Source organism: Nesoenas mayeri (genome assembly GCF_963082525.1).
Source record: "Nesoenas mayeri genome assembly, chromosome: W".
Taxonomy (NCBI): domain Eukaryota; kingdom Metazoa; phylum Chordata; class Aves; order Columbiformes; family Columbidae; genus Nesoenas; species Nesoenas mayeri.
In genome coordinates, this window is record NC_137553.1 from 748796 (window position 1) to 769266 (window position 20471).

Here is a 20471-nt window from a genome sequence, read left to right on the forward strand (position 1 = left end):
CAGTTAGATGTTCGAATTTAGTTATTCAGTATTTTTAAAAAGTTTCCCAAGTTTTTTTTGGCATACTAGATATTAAATGACTGTCATCAACTTGAAATTCAGCCTATATTGAAATATTTTCAAATACCAAAATTTCAAGTGCTCCTGGAAGAGCTTTTGACAGTCTTTGAGGTTTACAGTTATATTTTCTTATTTTTAAGACTAGTTCTATTTGAAAGATCTACATAACAGAGAAATTAGATCAAGTGAGAGGCAGTGAAAGTGACATACAATGCTGTCTGAAATTGAACAAAAGAGATTTTTTCTCTGATCTTCCACTTAGAGAAATCTTCAATGTTATTTTTAATATAGTAGGGAATAAGAAAAAGTACCCAAGCACATAAGCTGATGATGCCCCTGTGGAAGATTTGTGTTTATAAAACATGTACAACAGAATATAGATGTAATTTAAGGAGAAAATTTTCATAGTAAAAGTGTGTGATCTTTAATCAGTTATGGATTTGAGAAATACTCAAAGTAAGTTTTCAGGTTTTTATTTTAATATATCTAAAATTACAGTTAAAAGTGAAAGAAAAATGCTATAGGGTTTGCACTACCTGTTTATATCAGCAGGCATGAACTCCGTTATTTTGAATTATGGTGATACAATCTATTTACTGTTTGAGCTCTTGTCTCCTTTGGGATTGGAAACCATGGTGAACAATACAAAAGCAATTCTCATTTTACACTGGTCCACTAGAGATCTATTTCCACAAGAGTTTGATCACTGTAGATAATCCAATGGTTTTAAAAAATCCTTTTGCAAACACATCTTATAAGTTGCCTATAGAACAGAAATTATTGTTATTAAATGGGAATGTTTATAGATATTTGCTGTCTTTTTTTTAGGTGTGTAGTGTGTATGTGTGACTTTGAGGCAAGGCAGCTTCTTAGAGTCTTACCCTGTAACCACGAGTTTCATGCCAAGTGTGTTGATAAATGGCTTAAGGTAAATAAAATCTGTGTTGGATGCAATTTATAATGTCCTAGTTTGTAGTTTCATTTTTTCTTTAGTTTTCTACTCCATTTCATCTCTTGTTTCTCATTTTTAGTATTTAGGCTCTGAAGTAACAAAAAGGGGCACAAGCTGAATTTGTCTTCTTTTTGTTGTCTTACACTATAGAAATATTCTTTTTTTAGTGCTTAACAGAAGATATTTATTTGTAATAATAATTGGAATAAGGTCATTTTAAAAGGAATATGAAGAGAATGATCTTCACTGGTAGAAAGTGCTTCTATAAGAATCCCTTCTATTACTATGAATTTGAATTCTTGAGGCAAATAAAAAAGTATTTTTGTAAATCTAAGGTATGATTGAGAGATATTTAATTAAAAAGACTTAGTATGAAATTATGGCTTTATGCATGCTCTGAGATATTCTTTCAAAAGAAGTTTGGGGGAAGATCTAGAAGCAGGACAGCACAATAAGTTGACAGAATAGCAGTGGTACAGAAGGTGAAAAAGATAGGAATACAGTTAAGAAGATGATATATACAGAGGCATCTGTTCAAGCTGTGTTATCCAGACCTACTGCTAATAAGGTATTCATTCATTTCTTGTCTCACTTTTTAAAAATTCTATTCAGATTTGCTTTACTCTTTCTCTACTCTGTGCTGCAATGTCAAATATTCCACAGTCCTATGTGAAAGAAGCATGTCAAACATTTCCTAGAGAATTGTAGATGCAGCCTTATGTTACATCATTTTAAGACATATTTTAAAAACAAAAAAGTTCTTGTGCTTTGCTGACAAATATATTCCTATAGAGAATATACATTTTTGACTTGGAGAGTTCTATAATTTCTGGGCTTTATAAAGTCAAGGAAACAACTACCTCATGCATTCAGTAGAATAGCCTGTGTATAAAGCATTGGATTTGATATTAACAGTAGTCATTTGGCTAATGAAGCATCAAGAATAATGATAGAATCATAGAATAGAATCACAGAATCATTTCAGTTGGAAGAGACCCTCAGGATCATCGAATCCAACCATAACCTAATCTAACTCTAGCACTAAACCATGTCCCTAAGAACCTCATCTGAACACCTTTTCAACCCCTCCAGTGATGGTGACTCCAGCACTGCCCTGGGCAGCCTGTTCCAATGCCTGAACACCCTTTCCGGGTGCAACTTGAAGCTGGTGCCTGGAGCACCTCCTCCCCCTCCTTCTTCACTGACCTTGGTGTCAGAAGAGTTGTTTCTCTCACATATTCTCACTCCTTTCCTTCGGCTGCTGTTGCACAGCATTTTTTTACACTTTTTAAAATGTGTTATCACAGAGGCACTACCACCATGAAGAATTTTTTCCAAATATCTAATCTAAACATCCCCTGGCACAACCTGAGACCATTTGCTCTTGTCCTATCACTTGCTACTTGGGAGAAGAGACCAACACCCTCCATGCTCCAACCTCCTTTCAGGTAGTTGTAGACAGTGATAAGGTCTCCCCTCAGCCTCCTGTTCTCCAGGCTAAACAACCCCAGTTCCCTCAACCGCTCCCCATCACACTTGTGCTCCAGCCCCTCACCAGCTTTGTCGCCTCCTCTGCACTCTCTCTAGTACCTCCATGTCCTTCTTATGATGAGGGGCCCAAAACTGAACAGTGTTCAAGGTGGGGCCTCACCAGTGCTGAGTACAGTGGCACAATCACTTCCCTAGTCGTGCTGGCCACGCTATTCCTGATATGAGCCAGGATGTTGGTGGCCTTTTTGGCCACTTGGGCACACTGCTGGCTCATATTCAGCTGGCTGTCAATCAACACCCCCAGCTCCCTTTCTGCCAGGCAGCTTTCCAGACGCTCTTCCCCAAGCCTGTAGCATTGCCTGGGGTTGTTGTGACCCAAGTGCAGGACCCGGCACTTGACCTTGTTAAACCACATACAATTGGCCTCAGACCAACAATCCAGCTGGTCCAGAGCCCTCTGTAGAGCCTTCCTAAGCTCCCACAGGTCAACACTCCCACCCAATTTGGTGTCATCCACAAACTTACTAAGGGTGCCCTCAATCCCCTCATCCAGATCGATAAAGAGATTGAACATAACCAGACCAAATACTGAGCCCAGGGGAACACAACTTGTGGCGAACTGAATTTGACTCCGTTCACCACAACTCTTTGGGCCTGGCCCTCCAACCAGTTCTTTATCCATCACAGATATTCCCATCCAGGCCATGAGCTGCAGCTTCTCCAGGAGATGCTGTGGGATACGGTGCCAAAGGCTTTACTGAAGTCCAGGTACACAACGTCCACAGCCTTTCCCTCATCTACTAGTTGGGTCACCTTGTCATAGAAGGACATCAGATTGGTCAAGCAGGACCTGCCTTTCATAAACTCATGTTGACTGGGCCTAATCATATGATTTTCTTGTAAGTGCTGTGTGATGTTACTCAAGATCATCTGCTCCATGACTCTGCCTGGCACTGAGGTCAGACTGACAGGCCTGTAGGTCCCCAGATCCTCCTTCCAGCCCTTCTTGTAGGTGCGCATCACGTTTGCCAACTTCTAGTCAACTGGGACATCCCCAGTTATCCAGGACTCCTGATAGATAAAGTGGTTTGGTGCGCACCTCTGCCAGCTCCCTCGGCACCCTTGGGTGGATCCCATCTGGCCCATAGACTTGTGGGTGTCTAAGTGGTGTAGCAGGTCGCTAACCATTTCCCCTTGGATTATTGGGGCTTCATTCTGCTCCCCATCCCTGTCTTCTGGCTCAGGGGGCTGGGTACCTGGAGCACAGCTGTTCTGACTATTAAAGACTGAGGCAAAGAAGGCATTTAGTACCTCAGCCTTTCCCTCATCTTCTGTCACTAGGATTTAAAAAATAAAAGGTATCTGAAAACAACTTTGGGTTAGAGTACCCAATATATTCTAAAGCATTTACAGAATCTAGGACTGGTGTAAATGTTTCCATAACACCTTTTTTTCCTTTCCTTTCCTTTCCTTTCCTTTCCTTTCCTTTCCTTTCCTTTCCTTTCCTTTCCTTTCCTTTCCTTTCCTTTCCTTTCCTCTCTTCTCTCTCTTCCCTTCCCTTCCCTTCCCTTCCCTTCCCTTCCCTTCCCTTCCCTTCCCTTCCCTTCCCTTCCCTTCCCTTCCCTTCCCTTCCCTTCCCTTCCCTTCCCTTCCCTTCCCTTCCCTTCCCCTCTCCTCTCCTCTCCTCTCCTCTCCTCTCCTCTCTTTCTCTTTCTTTCTCTTTCTCCTCTTCTCCTCTTTTTTTTTCTCCTCTTTTCTTCTCCTCTATAGCTTATTTTAATGAAATATGTGCTTGGGTTCAGAATATTGTGGGAGAATGTATCTGTGAACCAAGATGACTGTAAATAAGTTGTTTTATCTTGAAATATATTTTTTTAGCATGTTAACATTCATAGATATTTATTTAGACTGTTTTACACAGTGATTGTGCACTAACTCAAAGTAATATATATGCAAATGTCAGTCCCCTGCTATTCATGTCTGTGGTCTGGGGCAAGGCTGAAGTATGTTTCCACACTGGACTTGTTAAATTATGTAGTTGCATAAAGCTTAGACATGTCAAGAGCAAGTGTCAGATTTTGCACATGGGATGGGGTAATCCTGGGTATATGTACAAATTGAGAGACGAGAGTCTGGAGAGGAGCCCCTCAGAAAGAGATCTGGGGGTTTGGGTTGATGGCAAGTTGAATATCAGTCAACAGTGTGTCCTGGGGTGCATCAAGCTCAGCATAGCTAGCCCACTGAGGGAGGTGATTGTGTCACTCTACACTGCACTGGTGTGGCCCCACCTTGAGCACTGGGTGCAGTTTCGGGCTACTCAATATAAGAAGGACATCAAATTAATAGAATGTGTCCAGAGGAGGGCAACCAAGATGGTGAGAACTCTCTAGGGCAAGACTTATGAGGAGCAGCTGAAGTCACTTGGTTTGTTCAGCTTGGAGAAGAGAAGGATGAGGGGTGACCTCATCACAGTGTACAACTTCCTCCAGGGGGGCAGTGGAGGGGGAGTTGCTGCTCTCCTCTCTCTGGTGACCAGTGATAGGTAGGACATGAAGACATGGAATTAAGTTGTGTCAGGAAAAGTCACTGGAACAGGTTCTCCAGGGAAGTGATCATGGCACCAAGCCTGTCATCTGAATGATGCTTTTAATCATATGGTTTAGTTTTAGGTAGTCCTATGAGGAGCAGGGAGTTGGACTCAATGATCCTTATGGGTCCCTTCCAACTTGAGATATTCTATGTGGCATGGAGACAAGGTAAAAAAGGAACAGCTTGCTCTCTCTTCTGAAAAGAGAAGTAAGACCATTGGGTGTCATGTACCCCATGACATGATGGATGCTGAAATTCTGTGAAGGTTTATAAGTTTTTTAAAAAATAATTCCTCCCATGGTTTTTGATGCAAAGACATTGCATCTGGCTCAAAAAGCACTTGACTCACAGACTACTGGAAGGCAGGTGAATGTGCCAGGGAAATATATGTGTTCTTTCTTATGCACCTGCTGTTGGTCACTATTCAATTCAGAGTATTTGGTTAAATTAAGTTTTGGTTGGACTCAGTATGGTAGCTCTTATGTTACATTAAGCACTTTCAGTTGGCAATCAAAGGGTAGTGAAGATAGCCCTTACAGATCAGTAAAATGGGGAAAAAACGTTTGAGGGCATTATTTTTTTTAGTACTCTGAAGTGAACTGTAGTATTTGTGAAGCAATTTTGTGCTGATGCTTCTAACCAAGCTTAGAAATTGCTGACTTTTAACAATAGCATTAGCTACAGGATGACTGACTTTAGAAAAAAACACTTCAGCATAACAGTGTCGACTAGGCAGGCTTCTCTTTAATTGAAAGATTTGTGTAGTCTGCGCCTAAAGGAAGTACAGTTATACTATGTCAACACAAAGTTTTAGACCTTGTTTAGGGAATGGGATAAAATAACTTTTGCACTTTAAATTCACATCCCATATTCATAAACTGAGCAAAGGAGCACATTATCATTGTTAAATTTTAGTAAAAATTACTATTCCATTACAAGCTGGTGATGCAACAATAGAAGGCATTAAAACAAACTTTGACTTGTCTACATATGACATTTGGATTTTTGCCAGGCCTACAGTTATAAAACCCTACACAGAAAGACTTTTTCAGGTGATATGAGATAGCCAGGGGAAATCCTATTTTATACTGAATTATGTACCCATATATTAGACTACAGTAAGAAAAAAAATCCATGTTAAATAATGCTGAAGACTCATGGAAGAAAAGTTAAACAGTGAATGGGGCAAGATTAACAAGGGAGGGATTACCCTTTTTGCTTGTCAGTCTTTTCAACTCTCAATTTTATCTTGTTTCACAATATCTTATTGTTTATTGATATCCTAACTCCTTGAGTCAAATGAATAAAAGAGGAATCTTTTTTCTTTAAAGCAGGATTTAGTAATGGTTCCAAATAAAAACGTGAAAACATGAACTTGTATTGATACTGTAAATCGGCTAATTGAAGAAACTTCTAAAACCAGATCAATTTACGATTTTAGAAGCAAGCACCCTTTATTGATGCATCGGCTCCCATGGGAATAATTTTTGCCTAGCGGGGGGGGCCCTGAACAATTCCCAGACACAGGTTGTATCCACATAGATCATATGTATTCATTACATTTCCAATAAATCCTTTGCATATGCATTATATCCCTTTGTTATTCGGCTTGTAACCTGCTTGCACTGGGGTCGCCACCTTATTTTCTGAGAGCAAGGGCATTGTCTCCTACCCTTCTCCTGCTTATCTTAACAAATACCATTCTTGTGACTTAACTCCTAACAAATGCCTAACACCTAACATCTGTGAACCTTATTTTTATTAACTTGGCAAATGCCCAAAATCTATGACCCTTCTTCGTATAGACTTATTACTAATTGCTGATTTTAGGTATCAGTATTCACCCTGAAGGCTCAGGCTGTAAATCCTTTTCTTCTAGATGTGGTTCACTTCAGCTAGAAAATTTCTGTTTAATGTTTCTTATGACAATTTCAGTTCATTGTGTAGCTCATGTTACAGAAAGTTAGCCTGCCTGAAGGAATAGCAAGTTGAGAGGATATACATTGCAGCCTATGATGCATTATGTGTACCTAATTCATCTTTACACCAGTTATGTTAAGATGTGAAGGGGAATTAATTTCATGAAATACACAAGAACAAATAATCCAATGGGGTCCAGAGATGCTGTGCAGCCTCCATCCTGGATCTTTTCAAGACCTATTGGGAGAGACCCCTGCGTAACCTGGTCTGACCTTACAGCTGACCCTGCTTTTAGCAGGAGGCTGGACTAGAGACCTCCTGAGGATCATTTCAACATGAATTATTTTATGAATCGGTGAATTCTCAACAAGTTTTTCACTGAAGGACTAAACTTAAAACTTTTGTACAAGTTCAGTTTTGGAGCTATTTAGTCAGATTGTGTGTTGTGTCTGTTACCAAAAACCCTTCTCTTTTCTCCCCTACCCAATCAGCTTTCAAGCTTTGGACAAGTCTACATGATAGACTTCTGCTCTTCTGCTGAAATAATAGGGTACTGAGAGCCTGAAAAGCTGTGATTCATGACAAAGAGCTAGTAAGACTAGGATGCCCTAATATAGGGGACTTTTTTCCACCTCTGTCTTGCTCTAGTGATGGTGGGTTTCTCTGTCCGCTGTATTTTTCCTTTGAGTTTATAAAACTTTTAGGTCATTTTCACATACTCTAAAGTAACAGAAAACAGGTGCACACTGGTTTTATCTTTCTTCCCCCCCCCCCCCCCCTTTTGGGTACTCTTGATCACTGTGAGTGGCAATTTCATTTTGTTTCTAGGTTGCACACACTGTTACCATAACAAGTGTATTTGTCAGTGCATTAAACTTTATTTTATTTCTGGTTTTACAGGCAAATCGTACCTGCCCAATTTGCAGAGCTGATGCTTCAGAAGTGCATCGTGATTCAGAATGACTAATCTAAGAGCACAAATGTGGTTTGGGTGTTCCTGGTCGTGTATATATGAACTATCCATTGAACTTACCCATTTGGCTTCCAACATTCTCTTTACAAAAAAGGGTCAACGGACATTTCTTTGCACTGTGTGACTTAATCAATTATAAAGCTTATAATTAGTCTTTACAATTGTGGGATTGCTAATCTAACTGTGTGATTGGAGCTCCAAAGACTTTTTTTAGCTTAATTTTGTGTGTGCACTAACTTTTCTTGGTTTTTGTGTGATCATTCTGAGTGTTGCTGCAAGATTACAGTGGACATGATCTTTTAGCATGTGCTTTTATAAAAAGTGGTAGCTCTGAACAACATAGCAATCTACCTTCAGATACTGTGACTGGGCATGAATTGGGGGGGAGAGGTGAGAGGATGCGTGAAGTGCACTTGTGACTGGGTGTGTATATGTGTTTGAGAACATATATACCAGCATGTACTAAGAATGTATGTATGTAGTATTAATTATGCTGCAATGTATAATCTTATGTTATTTAAACAGTACTAGTACTGTACACTGTTTTTTTCCTTGTGTCTGGAGTCACACACTGAATGTAGAGGGTGCTGCAATTATAAACATTTAATATTTCCTCCCCAATATACAGGGCATTTCAAAAAGATGGACCTAACATTACAATTACACAAAAATTTACAAATGATTTAATGAGTTATCAAGTTTTAGTAACTTTTTTATAAATGCTCTGTGTTCCCTCCACCTGCTGTACAGACAACATCGAGACAATAGTTGAATTAGTATATAGTGATTTCAAATTAGGTCTATCTTTTTGAATCATCCTGTACTTAATGGTATAAAAAGACTTTTTTACTTGCTATTCAAACAGATACTATGCTTCCCCTTTATTGGAGGCTTTTAAGTGTACTTCTAAAGAGTGTGTTCATTACTCAGTATGTAACCTTGGGTTTTTACACACAACAGGAATCCGAATTTCAGTATGACAGGTTTACTGCTTATTTTATCAATGTAAAGTTCAAATATTGCATAACTCAGTTAACAATATTAACACTTCCAATTGGTGACTTCAGTGTTGAAACTTTTCTATTCTTCTCAGTTCTTCTAGCTGAGTTTTATTTACATTCAGTTTATTTCAGATTAGACTTGAGTTTTGAAGATACTGCACTCTGTGCTTCTCCTCCAAAAGGAAGCTAAAAAGGTGCTGAGGGTCTTGTGTAAAGTTTCTTCACTTTAACCATTATACTTGCTATGTACTCCTTTAGTATATAAACATTGGCTTTAATCACTTATATTCATTGTTTACAAGAGAGTTTGTATTCAATTAAAATAACTTGTAAGAGGATATTATTTTATTCCTGTGACTCAATGAACAAAATAAATTTTTTAACTTTTTTTTCAGAGAAGTAGAACTTTCAATTTCTATGCTTCAAAAAGGGTTGATGGTGGTCATTCACTGCTAGAATACAGTTGTCCTAGGGTGCTGCTTCTGTATTTTCTGATAGGCTTGGCATGAACAAATTCCCTTATTTCTTTTTCTGTCAAGTATCCAGAATGTTCCACTGTAGAAGAGTAAATTGGTACACCATCCAGAACAAATAATGCTGCAAAATGGAAGGTAACTTTCATTTGACTGTCTTTCAAATATTTTTAGTAAGATTGACTTCTTTAACACTTCTGACTGTTAAGAACTTAAAGATGTTTCAGTGAAATAACTGGATCTAAACATACCATAGTTAATCAAGGGATGTGATTTTGGCATAAAAATGTTTTCTCCTAAAGTAAATGTCAATATCTTGGTTACAATAGCATACAATGAAGCGAGTGAGCAATTGGCTGATGGGTTGGGCTCAAAGGGTTCTAGCAAATGGAGCTATGTTGGGCTGGCGACCAGTCACTAGCGGGGTTCTGCAGGGATCCATGTTAGGGCCAGCACTCTTCAGTGTCTTTATAAATGACTTAGACTCAGGACTTGAGGGACTGATTAGCAAGTTTGTTGATGACACAAAATTGGGGGGAGCTGTTGACACTCTGGAGGGCAGAGAGGCCCTGCAGAGGGATCTTGACAAACTGGAGAACTGGGCAATCACCAACCGCATGAAGTTCAACAAGAGCAAGTGCTGGATTTTGCACCTGGGACACAGCAACCCTGGCTGTACATACAGACTGGGGACGAGATGCTGGAAAGCAGCTCCGTGGAGAGGGATCTGGGGGTTCTGGTTGGGGGCAAGTCGAGCTCCGGAGCTAATTCAGCCCTCAGACTACTATTCCCTGTTAGTAGTCCAAGCTGGCAGCGAGGACATCAACAGAAGAAGTACCAAGATAATTAAAAAAGACTTTAAAGCACTGGGTCGGTCAGTTCATGGGACGGGAGCACAAGTGATATTTGCCTCAGTTCCTGTGCTATCTGGGATGGATGAGGAGCTAAATAAAGAGAAGAGTAGAAAAGCCCATCTCATCAACAGGTGGCTTAAGGATTGCTGTCACCGTCAAAATTTTGGGTTTTTTGACCATGGGGAAAACTCCATGGTACCTAGTCTCCTCAAATCAGATGGGCTTCATCCTTCTAGGGAGAGCAAGAGGACTATAGCCCATAAGTTGGCAGGGCTGATCAGGAGGGCTTTAAACTAGGTTTGAAGGGGGAAGGGATTGAAACCGGGCTCTCCAAAGATCAGCCTAAGGATGGAAAGCCCGAATTAAGAGTGAAATCAGCAGCCCACTTGAAGTGCATGTACACTAATGCATGCAGTATGGGCAACAAACAAGAGGAGCTGGAAGCCATCGTGCAGCAGGAAAGCTATGACATAGTTGCCATCACAGAAACATGGTGGGATGACTCATATGACTGGAGTGCTGCTATGTGTGGCTACAAGCTCTTCAGAAAAGACAGGCAGGGTAGGAGAGGTGGAGGGGTGGCTTTATATGTTAGAGAGTCACTCGACTCTGTTAAACTTGAGGTCAGCAGTGACAAGGTTGAGTGCCCGTGGACCAGAATCAGGGGGAGGTCCAACAAGGCTGACATCCTCATGGGTGTCTGTTATAGACCGCCCAACCAGGACAATGAAGGAGATGAATTATTCTACAAGCAGCTGGCAGATGTCTCAAAATCGACGGCCCTTGTTCTTGTGGGTGACTTTAACCTGCTGGATATCTGCTGGGAGCTCACTACTGCACAGAAGAGGCAGTCTAGGAAGTTCCTAGAGTGTATAGAGGACAATTTCCTTCATCAGCTGGTAAATGAGCCTACCAGGGGCAAGATCCCGCTGGACCTACTGTTTACAAACAGAGAAGGGCTGGTGGGAGATGTAGTGGTTGGAGGCCGCCTGGGGCACAGCGATCATGAAATAATAGAATTTTCAATACTCAGAGATGCAGGGAGAACCATTAACAAAACCTCTACGCTGGACTTCCGGAGGGCAGATTTTTGCCTATTCAGAAGCCTAGTTCGGAGCATACCTTGGGAAACAATGCTTAAAAACAAGGGGGCCCAGGAGGGTTGGACACGCTTCAAGCAGGAGGTTTTGAGTGCACAGGAACAGGCTATACCAGTGTGCCGAAAGGCTAGCCGGCGGGGGGAAGACAACCGACTTGGCTAAACAGGGAGATTCTGAATGAAATCAGAATCGCCAGCCAGTCGAGGGAGGTGATTGTCCCACTCTACTGTGCTTTGGTGCAGCCTCACCTGGAGCACTGTGTACAGTTCTGGGCACCACAGTATAAAAAAGATATTAAGCTACTGGAGAGTGTCCAGAAGAGGGTTATGAAGTTGGTGAAGGGTTTGGAGAGGAAGCCACATGAGGAGCAGCTAAAGTCACTTGGTTTGTTCAGCCTGGAACAGTCTGAGGGGAGACCTCATGGTGGCTACAGCTTCCTCACAAGGGGAGGAGTGGCAGGCACCCAACTCTTCTCTTTAGTGACCAATGACAGAACCCGAGGGAATGGCAGGAAGATGTGCCAGAGGAGGTTTAGGTTGGACATTAGGAAAAGGTTCTTCACCCAGAGAGTGCTGGACACTGAACGGGCTCCCCAGGGAGGTGTCACGGCCCCAAGCCTGACAGGATTCAAGAAGAGACTGAACAATGTCCTCAGACACATGGTGTGAACTGTAGGGTTATCATATGCAGGGACGGGAGTTGGACTTGATCCTTGTGGAACTCAGGACATTCTATGATTCTATGATTCTGTGAGCCAACCCTTCTACTATACTACTCCATTAAATTATTTATTTATACAGACTCTGAATCCTGAGAGTTTATTTTGAGAGACCTAGGATCCAGACTTCGGAGTGACCTGGCACCAAACCCCTAGAGTGGAGGTAAGCAGGTTGAGATGCAGAATGATGAAACTTTGAAATCCTAGCCAAGTGATATAAAGAATCAGGTGTGCACATATAATCCTCTGGCCATAAATACATATAATCCCTTACCTGTTTTCCCTTACTCTATGTCTCTTAGACTTAAACCATTGATCAAGTCTGAGGCTAAGTTTGGATCCAGCTGCACCTAGGCTCCTTTCTGAGAAGGAGTTTATTATAAAAAGCAAGGGGGTCCATTCTGAACCTTGTGACTCAATGGGAGGGCCTCCCTCTACCCTTTCACATCACTTGTCCCCATACAAATCACTCTAAACCAACTCTCACCCGATTCCGCTTGCCATATTTCTTCCATGCAGTAAGTAATAGAGTGAACCTTGCCATTGAACTCTGCTAAGTTGCACTTTTCTTTGAGTGATCTAAACATTGTTCTGTGTCAAGCAGAACCCTAAATCACATATCCGCAACAGTTGCCCAGAGAAATTGTGGATGTCTCACCCTTGGGAAGTGTTCAAGGTGAAGGTGGATGGGGTTTTGAGCAACCTCATCAACTGGAAGATGTCCCTGCCCATGGCAGGGGAATTGGACTAGAATCATAGAATATCTCAAGTTGGAAGAAACCTATAAGGATCATCGAGTCCAATTCCCTGCTTCTCACAGGACCACATAAAACTAAACTGACTAAGGGCATCGTCCAGATGCTCCTTGAACTCTGTCAGGCTTGGTACCGTGACCACTTCCCTGGGGAGCCTGTTCCAGTGACCGACCACTCTCTCAGTGAAGAGTCTTTTCCTAAGGTCCAATCTGAACTTCCCTGGATGCAACGAATTATTTCGTGTTGTATCGCTGGTCACCAAAGACAGGAGAGCAGCAACTCCCCCTCCACTGCCCCCTTTGAGCAAGTTGTACACTGTGATGAGGTCACCCCTCAGCCTTCTCTTCTCCAAGTTGAACAAACCAAGTGACCTCAGCCACTCATCATAAGTCTTGCCCTTGAGACTGTTCATCACGGTGGTTGCACTCCTCTGGACACACTCTAATAGTGTGATGCCCTTCCACTGCACTCAGTACTCAAGGTAGGGCCGCACCAGTGCAGAGTGGGACAATCACCTCCCTCTGTGGGCTAGCTATGCTGTGCTTGATGTACCCCAGGTACATGGGGCTGCTCTGCAGCCTCTAATCCCCCAATTTGTATGTATAACCAGGTTTCCCCTATCTCAGGTGCAGAATCCAGCACTCACTCTTTTTAAATTTCATACAGTTGGTGATTGCCCAGCTCTCCAGTCTATCCAGATCTCTCTGTAAGGCCTCTCTACCCTTGAGGGAGTCCACAGCTCCTCCTAGTTTAGTATCATCAGCAAACTTACTTAATGTACATTCAATTCCTGTGTCCAGATCATTTATAAAAATGTTAAGGAACACTAGCCCTAAAATTGAGTCCTGAGGATCCCACTGGAGACCAGCCACCAGTAGGTTTGGACCATAAATTTAAAATCATTATAACTAGGCTCAAACACATCTTTATTAATCAAAATAAGAATCATTACAATCAACACACTTTTGTCAACAAGAAATAAGTTTGTTTATTTCTGTAGCATAAAAATCCATGCTTTGGGATTCAATGAACTCTTGGAAAGCATTTTCTGCATCCTGCTGGTTGGGAAAGCGTTTTCCCTGCAAAAAGTTGTCGAGATGCTTGAAGAAGTGTCAGTCGGTTGGCGAGAAGTCAGGTGAATATGGTGGATGAGGCAAACTTTCGTAGCCCAATGCGTTCAACTTCCAAAGTACGACGTGCAGTCGGGAGTTGTCGTGGAGAAGAATTGGGCCTTTTCTGTTGACCAATGCTGCCTGTGGGTGTTGCAGTTTTCGGTGCATCTCGTCTATTTGCTGAGCATACTTCTCAGACATAATGGTTTCACCAGGATTCCAAAAGCTCTAGTGGATCAGACCAGCAGCAGAGCACCAAACAGTCACCATGACCTTTTTTTGGTGCGAGTTTGGCTTTGAGAAGTGCTTTGCAGGTTCTTCTCAGTCCGTCCACTGAGCTGGTTGTCACCGGTTGTCGTATACAATCCACTTTTCGCCGCACGTCACAATCCGACGGAGAAATGGTTCCTTGTCGTTGCGTAGAATAAGACAACACTTCAAAACGACAATGTTTTTGATTTTGGGTCAGCTCCTGAGGTGCTCACTTATGGAGCTTTTTCACCTTTCCAAGTTGCATCAAATGCCGAACAACCGTAGAATGGTGGACATTGAGTTCTTCGGCAACTTCTCGTGTAGTTGTAAGAGGGTCAGCTTCGACGATAGCTCTCAATTGTTCCTTGTCAACTTCTGATGGCTGGCCACTACTCTCCTCATCTTCAAGGCTCTCGTCTCCTTTGCAAAACTTCTTGAACCGCCACTGCACTGTGCGTTCGTTAGCAGTTCCTGGGCCAAATGCGTTGTTGATGTTGCGAGTTGTCTCTGCTGCTTTATGACCCATTTTGAACTCGAATAAGAAAATCGCTCGAATTTGCTTTTTGTCTAACATCATTTCCATAGTCTAAAATAAATATTAAATAAACAGCAAGTAAGAAGTCAGTAGCAAAATTAGAGTCTGGGGTCTCCCTGTTCTTCACTAGATCTCTTTATTTTTGTCAGGCAGGCTGCCGAAGTTCTGACCTTCAGTTGCAATTTGCACCTGCAACTGGAGAAAATAAGTTCTTGGCAACAGCCAAAACACTCTTCTGTTAGACACTGTTCTGTTCCTTTACTTATCTCCAGGGGCAGAGCTCCCCTTATCTTCTAGCTTGAAGACTGTGAGGCCATTTTTAATTAATGAGGGAGAAAGTTCAAAAGTTCACAGCTTGCAGAAGTTATGCTAAGGAAATTTACTCATGCTAAGTTAATTCTATATAAGTACTTTCTAACCAAGTTCTATAAGAAGCAGTATGCCAAATAATTCAATAAACTAAAGCAGTCTGTTCCCTAACAAGTGGCTTCTGTGAGAAGATGTCAGAAGCTGCCCCCATGCCAGACAGAGACAGTTCCAGTCAGCTCCAAGACAGACACACCACTAGCCAGAGCTGAATCAATCAGCAAAGCTGGTAGCACCTCTGTGAAAATATATTTTTTAAAGGAGTTAAAACCCCTCTCACAAAAATCAAACAAAATAAAAGTTGTGCAGTAGCTGTGAGAGAGAGGAATGAAAAAAATGTGAGGGAAACAACCCTGCAGACACCAAGGTCAGAGAAGAAGGAGGAGGAGGAGGTGCTCCATTTGTCAGATCAGAGATTCACCTCATGTATGGAGGACCCCATAGAGGAGAAGGTGGATATGTCCTGAAGGAAGCTGCAGACAATGAAGAAACCACACTGGAGCAGTTTTTGAAGGACTATAGCCTGTGGGAAGGACCCATGCTGGAGCAGGGGAAAACTGTAAGGAGGAATGAGCAGCAGAGATGAAACATTATTAACTGATCACAACCCACATCCCCCTGTGCCACTTGGAAGTGGTGGGCAGGAAAGAGGTAGAAGAGTTGGGAATGAGGGAGTGAAGTTGAGTCTGGGTGAGGGAAAACTGGTTTTAAGTTTTGTCTTTGTTTCTCACTATCCTACTCCATTTTAATTGGCAAGAAATTAAATTACTCGTCCCTGAGTCAAGTCCTTCCTCTTTTCTTACTTTTGCCCTTCCAATTCTCTTTCCCATTCTGCTGGAGGAGAGTGAGAGATGGGGTGGGGACTTAGCTGCTGGCCCAGGTCAACCCCCCAGAATGATGGAAATAGGGATAGCAAGGTAACCCTGTCTAACAACATATAATACCTGTTAGCCTTATCTAATCTTAGGGGCCACTATACCCAAGAAATGCCACTGGAGTTTAGAAAAGTACAGAATTCATTATTTGCCTACTGAAAAAAGTTTAACACAAAAATTAATGTTCATATTCTAGAAACTGCAGTATCTGACATCAGTTTCTGAAAAGTTGTTATTTTTTTTTTTTTAAAACTACAGGAATATTAACAATACTATTTTTCTGCATTCTACAAGAATGCTTGTAATTGAGAATCAACTTCCATAGATATTACACAGCTCCGAAGATGCCTATGCCCTCATGCATATTTTCTCTTGCACTCTAAGCCTGGACTGTTAGCACAGTTATGAACCTAAAACAGAAGCAACACACAAAACCACCAAGTTAGTCCCTCAGTAGTTCTCTGCATTACAAGAAAAAAATTCTAGAAATCCATTCATTCTTTTTAGAAGCAACATAGTATCTAGAATCCACAGAAGGCCCAGGATTACAGCTGCTTGTGCTACATGAGGGTACCTAGGGAGCCACAGCAGCCATACCAGCAGATCCACACACAATGAAATGACAACAATCCCCCAAAACTCACACCCACCTAGCCCAGGGTGCTCTAGAAACTACTGGAACAACCCAGTCCCTAGCTGAAACTAGCCCATCACCACACCACTGAGGCTCACACAGAGTACCTGTGTAAAGCCCAAAATTCACTCCCAGACTGACTGTACACAATAACCAACACCACCAATCTCCCCATCATCACCCTCTTAGATAATCAACCCCCAAAACTCCTGGGGACTGGCGAAAAGACAAGCATTTGGGTGTATGGATGGGGAAGAGCTTGACTGACATCCAGACTGATCAAAAAGAGGCCTTTTGCCATTTTGCAGAGGCCTCTGGGCTTTTCTGCCTTTTTCCTCTTTTTTCTCTCTTTGGAATAAGCTGTTCAGGACCAGGTGCTGCTTCCTGGGACTGACTGCTCAGTGTGGATGGAGTTTGTGAGTACTTGCATTGAGAATCTTTAATTATATATTCTATTTCTATTTTATATATATATATTTACTAGTAATGTATTAGTATTTTGTTATTAAACTGCGTTTATCTCAGTCCAAGTTTCTCCGTTCCCTTTTGATTCTCTCCCCTATTGGGGGGGGGAAAGGGGAGGAGGGGAGCGAGCAGCTATCGTGGTTGTATTACTAGCTTGGGTTAAACCGTGACAAACATTCAAATGAGGTAAAGTGAAATTCAAAATAAAAGAACTGTGATTTTAAATTTGGCAGTGATTCAAACTGACCAGCAAAGCCAAATACCTCAGGAAATATTGGATCAAGTATTTCCAGGGGGCTGGGCTTCAAGAGTTCCTGGTAAATCAAAGAATGCAGAACCAGAGAAAATTAATTTGAAACCTGGAGGTGAACCAGTCAGAATCAAACAATATCCCCTGAAATTAGAGGATAGGGGAAAAAAATTAAAAAAATCAGTAACTTCCTGCAGTTTGGACTGCTGATGGAATGCGAATAAAGAAACAAGATGGTAAAAGCTATAAAGTTAGTGTAGGATTTGAGAGTAATAAATAAAATTACACTCAGTAGTAGCTAATCCTTACACATTGTTAACCAAATTATGAGACAATCAGAAATAGTTTACTGTGTTGGATTTGAAAGATGCCTTTTCTGTCTTGCATTAGACAATGAGAGTCAGAAGCTTTTGAGTGAGAAAATCCCGATACTGGGAGAAAAGCCCAATTAACCTGGACAGTGTTACCCCAGGGATAAGAACTCAAAGCCTAGGAAGCTCTTCCAGGAAATGGGACCTTGTTATCTCCTTATAGCCACAAAAACCGAAGAAGATTGTGTGCAATGGACTGTAAGTTTACTAATTTTCTGATATTAAGTGAGTATCGAGTTTCCCAACAGAAAGCCCAACTGATGCAGCACCAAGTGACTTATCTGAGATTCAAGATCTCTGGAGGACAGCGAGAGATGGGGATGGAGCGAAAAGAAGCTATCTGCCGGACACCAGAACCTGCAATGGTAAAAAAGCCCCAGACATTTCTTGAAATGACAGGTTGGTGCAGACTTTGGATTTTTAATTATGGACTTTTAGTAAAGCCTTTGTATGAACTGTTAAAAGAAAACACCTCCAAGTTGAATTGGACGGGAGAAGCCAGGAGGGCTTTTTCACAACTGAAAAGGAACTGATGAAGGCCCCAGCCCTGGGCCTCCCAGATGTCACCAAACCATTGTGGTTATTCTCACATGAAAGGCAAGTCATTGCTCTGGGTGTCCTAGCACAGCAATTAGGACCCTATAAACGAGCAGTGGCTACTTCAGCAAGTTTGCTGATGACACCAAGCTGGGAGGAGTGGCTGACACTGGAAGCTGTGCTGCCATCCAGAGACCTGGACAGGCTGGAGAGCTGGGCGGGGAGAAATGTAATGAAATATAATAAGGGCAAGTGTAGAGTCTTGAATCTGGGCAGGAACAACCCCAGGTTCCAGTATAAGTTGGGGAATGACCTATTAGAGAGCAGCGTAGGGGAAAGGGACCTGGGGGTCCTGGGGACAGCAGGGTGACCATGAGCCAGCACTGGGCCCTTGTGGCCAGGAAGCCAATGGGACCTGGGGTGGGTTAGAAGGGGGTGGTCAGTAGGTCAGAGAGGTTCTCCTGCCCCTCTGCTCTGCCCTGGGGAGACCACACCTGGAATCTTGTGTCCAGTTGTGGCCCCTCAGTTCCAGCAGGACAGGGAACTGCTGCAGAGAGTCCAGCGCAGCCACCAAGATGCTGCAGGGAGTGGAGCATCTCCCGTGTGAGGAAAGGCTGAGGGAGCTGGGGCTCTGGAGCTGGACAAGAGGAGACTGAGGGGAGACTCATTCATGGGGATCAATATGGAAAGGGTGAGTGTCAGGAGAATAGAGCCAGGCTCTGCTGGTGACAACCAGGGACAGGACAAGGGGCAATGAGTGCAAACTGGAACACAGGAGGTTCCACTGAAAGATGAGAAGCAACTTGTTCGTGGTGAGGGTGGCAGAGCCTGGCCCAGGCTGCCCAGGGAGGTTGTGGAGTCTCCTTCTCTGCAGACATTCCAACCCGCCTGGACACCTTCCTGTGTAACCTCATCTGGGTGTTCCTGTTCCATGGGGGGATTGCACTGGATGAGCTTTCCAGGGCCCTTCCAATCCCTGACATTCTGGGATTCTGTGATTCTGTGATTTACAATCTTATATAGTTGTAAAGTCCATGTTAATCTTCTGGGAAGTGGTGTCTGTGGTTTCTTCATAGGCCTTCAATTGGTGTGACTAGCATGGTTTGTTTCTTGTTTATGGCTTTCTCCTTTTCTTCTCTTACCTTTTTTCAATGAAAAAGGTCCTTGACCAGATACCCTTAGAGGAGCGGACATTCCCTTCCACACAACCTTATATAACTAATTTTTTCTTCAGTGAAGTCTATGTTTGTTATGTAGTTAGCATTTCTTTCATTCTTTTGGAATGGACTCTCATTCTCAGTCCCCATTTCAGTAGTTATTGGATCTATATGTGTTTCTTTTACTACTGATACAGGGAATTAACTAACACTTAAAGAACTAAGGAACTAACACTTAGAGAGCTAACCCTTAACCCACATGACAATTGCCTAGCCTTGCTTATTTTTGTGTAACTTATTGTATGAGAAACAGGAGTTTGCTGATGATTTCACAGGCCTTGCAAAGATAAAAAACCTTGGGTGCATCCTTGGGTACATCCTTGGGTGAACTAGAGAACAGAAACTTGGGCACAGGACAGGAGATTCAGCAGTTTTAACCAACTCAGCAGTCTGAGTCCCAACCAACTCATCACACTGGACCAAAGGTGACCGTGTACAGAGAAGAGGACCCGGGTTGCAGCTGCAACCAGGAGGAGCCAGAGGTGGAGACTATGGAAATGGTCTCCCGTAACTCACTGTAATAAGAACCGCCTTCTCGGGGACAGGTTATGAATATGTATAGGCGTTCCTAAAACTTTCATGAATATGGAACACTTTACTGCATTTAACCAAGCTCACAGCTACTGTAATTTTACACACGTATTAGGTGAAATGATTCCCCGTGTGTCCAGCGCTGTAAATACATACCTTCTTTACAATCTCATAGATTGTAAGGTCATTTCTGCGCTTCACTACCATTAAAAATTCTGACTCAAGCAAGTTAGCTTTTCCACCTCAGTTTCTCAGAAAACTGCATGATAATTCTCAATTTTTGTTTTATTCTTTCAACATACCAGTAGATAAACTGAGCCCCACTAACGACAAGAGAACTTTGCATGAGGCAGAGTGAATATTTTTTTGAAGGTGGAAAATTTAGAATGGGTGTACAAAACCTGAGATTCCCCAGGAAGACAGTTTCATCCTTTCCCATT

At 42.3% G+C, this 20471-nt stretch overlaps 1 protein-coding gene across 1 annotated transcript in view; it reads left to right on the top strand.

Moving 5' to 3' along the window:
* The window catches only part of LOC308051448 (E3 ubiquitin-protein ligase RNF38-like), a gene marked incomplete at both ends in the record, with an annotated part of 164476 nt that extends 156501 nt beyond the window's left edge, over positions 1-7975 (top strand). Inside the window, 2 exons of the mRNA XM_080361884.1 lie at positions 889-988; positions 7913-7975. Of these exons, the coding sequence (XP_080218010.1) occupies positions 889-988; positions 7913-7975 (163 nt within the window). The remainder of the gene's footprint in view (positions 1-888; positions 989-7912) is intronic.
* Positions 7976-20471: the final 12496 nt, after the last annotated feature.